Raw genomic sequence first — 3,126 nt, 5'->3', positions numbered from 1 at the left:
CGGAAGAATTTAAAGAGTTTTCTTGCTTGGACGGAGATGAGGTGTCTCCCCAGGGAGCACAAGGGAGAATACTCCAGCTGGATCCAGTAGAAAACTCTTACTTGCTGGTTGAGGATGAGCAGCTAGTTCTGAAAGCGTTTCGCCTATTTCACCGCATTCCTTCCTTTGGCTTTGTGGTGGAAGAGAAGCCCCGGACCGGTAAACTCAATGTACAGAAACTGAAAGACCTTGGTAACTACTTTGACTTATTTTTCCTCTTTTTAATTTTTTAAATGCCTAAATGCATGTGTTCAAGCTGAGTAGTGACTCCCCATTTTCAGCAAATGTAACAAAATCGGGTTCGCAGGCAGCTGAAATCTTTTTATGACCACCTTTCTAGGGGTTCTAGCAAATTAGAGCTGCTGTATCTCTCCGTAATCCGTTTTAATTCAATTTTCCATTTTCTATTAAAGACATTTTCATACTTCATACCAATGGAGCAGTCTGAATTGGTGTGTAACACTAGTGCCGATTAATATTGCAGACCATTCTCATACTGGGAAGAGCGAACAAGTTCAGATGTTAAAGTTTAAAAAGCACAACGTGGCTTTCAGGGAAATGTATGGCCAGTGTATTTGCGTGACTTTATTGACTTTAATATGAAGAATATAGCTTTTCTTCAAACTCACTTCCTGCTAACGTTACAAGCTCTTTATTTGTATGAAGTATGTGAAATATCAATTGCTATTTATATTGAGGTTGTATTTTTTCAGTGAGGCAGCTCTATATATAGCGTATCTCTTCTTAAGTGATTTTTTTTTTTTTTAAACCTGACACTCAATCATAATACTTACGGACTCTTTTGCCTTTTTTTACCAGGAGTTCAACCAGGTCCTTTATATGGGAAACTGAAGGATGGAACAGCAATCGTTCTAGAAAACGGAGTAACGATTTCTCCTTCAGACGTCTTAGAAGACCCTATTCCTGGAAGAAAAATTTGCATTTTGGGGGATTGTTCAGGGGTGGTTGGAGATGCGGCCGTGAAGCTTTGCTGTGAAGCAGACGTACTGATACATGAAGCCACGTTGGACGATACCCAAGAGGAAAAGGCCAGGGAGCATGGTCACAGCACTCCAAAAATGGCATCAGAATTTGCAAAATTGTGTAAAGTGAAGAAACTGGTTTTGACTCACTTCAGTCAGCGGTATAAACCAGCTGCTCAGAGAGGCGAGGGAGACACGGACATCGCCGAACTGAAGAGACAGGCAGAGTCAGTGTTAGATGGTCAAGAAGTTACACTAGCTGAGGATTTTATGACAATAGAAATTCCAATGAAAAAGTAAAAATAGCAGTGTTGGCAAGCTCTGTGTGAAGACATGAAGTAGGATGGTGTTGGATAGCACTTAAAAATAACGGTGGGGTTTCTGGTATCCGAATTAGTTCTCTGCCGTGGCACGCGGAGAACCGTTGCAAACTGGAGAGAGTACCGGGTACGGTTAGCATTGCTTTTGTAAAGCAAGAAAAAAGGATACTCAAACATCTGGAACTTGGAATGAATTCGTAAGCGATGGTTTGGGACACCTAGCCTCCCCAGAAACCCAGTGTGCAGGCTGGTGCAAGTCTTCACAGCCCAGGGGTTTTCCTTGCACCACGGATTCCTAGAGCAGAGCACTGGATCACTTGGCTTAATACCGCCCTCGGGAAGGCTTGCGTTCTGCGCCAGAATTGAAGATTTCTTGCCTGTTACAAGCTTTGGAATAACATCTACTTCAAACTTGTATACAGTATTTTGTAACTGTTACCCGATTTCTGTGTAAGAGGACTATTAACACTGAAACTAATAAAGTATTTATAACTCTGCCAAGTGTTTGTAACTGAGGGTGTTGCTACGCTCGAGGAGCTCTTATGGTTCTCCCTTTGCGTATGAAGCTTTCTCATAAACAAATAAAGTTTAGGCTTCCTGTCAGAAGTGAATCACTCTTAACAATTTGATTCATTTAAAGCTCTGAAGCGTGAGCCCGAGGTTTGCATACTTATTCCCTGCATCGGTAAAGTTTGGGAAGCATGCTCTGGAAGTCTTTAGGCAGATGACAAGTAGTCTTTCCTAAAGTGTTCCTCTAAGTGCATTTTCAAAGACAAGTTATCCTGATAAAAGCATATTTCTCTTTGTAGAAATACCCCTACGGGAGGAATTTCACCGGTGCGTAGCTCAGTCTGTTTCTGCAATGACTTTATTCTTTCAGTTAAGGGACGTGTAGACCAACTTTATCTCCTTTCCTTCCCGCCTCAAACCAAACTACAAGTTGGGAGTTTCCCAAATTTTAGCTCCATTTTTCTGGTCAAAAGTAAAATCGGGGCTTTTGGAAAATCTAAATATGTTTCCCCTAGCATGGATTCCTGCAAGCCGAAACGCTTCATAGCTTTCTAATAAACACTGAAAGCTCTGACAGGCTTAAGTACAGCTGCTAGAGTTTGTGCTTGTACTTCTGTTGAGTTGATGGTAACGCAGATGGAAAATGAACCAGGCTTAATATACAATTTCCCTCCCTGCTTCAAATGGGGAATAACAACGCTCCGAAAAACGAAAACACTCCCGCTCTAAAAGATCTCTTCCTTGTGAATGGTGCACCGCTCGAGGGTGGTTTGTGTGCGGTGGTAATCCTCACCCAGACCGAGCTGGGGAGATGAGGAAGTTAAATCCTGCAGATAATTTTTCTATACTCTCCATGTTTTCTTCGCTAAGAGTGTACTTGGCTGTACGTGAGCAACGGTCTTCGAAGAAAAAGAAAAGGAGCGTGATCTCCTAGTGTTTGACTAGAGGGATCGACTTGAATTGGATGTCTTGTCCCCACCCTTCAAACAGACTCTGTCTTACCTGCGGTTACGGTAACTCTGAACCAAATTACACCAATATTAATATTTCATGCTTCAAATATGCTTCAAATGTAGAGGAAGTCTTTGATTTCTTTAAAAAAAAATACTGGGAAGAGTTGCAAACTTGAGGAACGTGACTTCTGGAGCAGGAACTCACTGATCTCTATGACTTCTCTCTTAGAAATGGTGTGAAGCGGGCAGAGTCTACAGATCGTGCAGTGGCACGTTCTTTCCCCCCATAAATTGTTTTTCTTTTGTAAGTTAAAAATTAAT

At 41.8% G+C, this 3,126-nt stretch overlaps 1 protein-coding gene across 1 annotated transcript in view; it reads left to right on the top strand.

The window, feature by feature from the left end:
* ELAC1 (elaC ribonuclease Z 1) overlaps window positions 1-1,841 on the top strand; it is a 4,568-nt gene extending 2,727 nt beyond the window's left edge. The window contains exons 4-5 of the mRNA XM_009323121.1: window positions 7-231; window positions 859-1,841. Coding sequence (XP_009321396.1) covers window positions 7-231; window positions 859-1,322 — 689 coding nt within the window. The 3' untranslated portion in view covers window positions 1,323-1,841. The remainder of the gene's footprint in view (window positions 1-6; window positions 232-858) is intronic.
* Window positions 1,842-3,126: the final 1,285 nt, after the last annotated feature.

Source organism: Pygoscelis adeliae, unplaced genomic scaffold (genome assembly GCF_000699105.1).
Source record: "Pygoscelis adeliae isolate BGI_AS28 unplaced genomic scaffold, ASM69910v1 Scaffold174, whole genome shotgun sequence".
Classification (NCBI taxonomy): domain Eukaryota; kingdom Metazoa; phylum Chordata; class Aves; order Sphenisciformes; family Spheniscidae; genus Pygoscelis; species Pygoscelis adeliae.
This window is presented reverse-complemented; position numbering and strand designations above follow the sequence as displayed.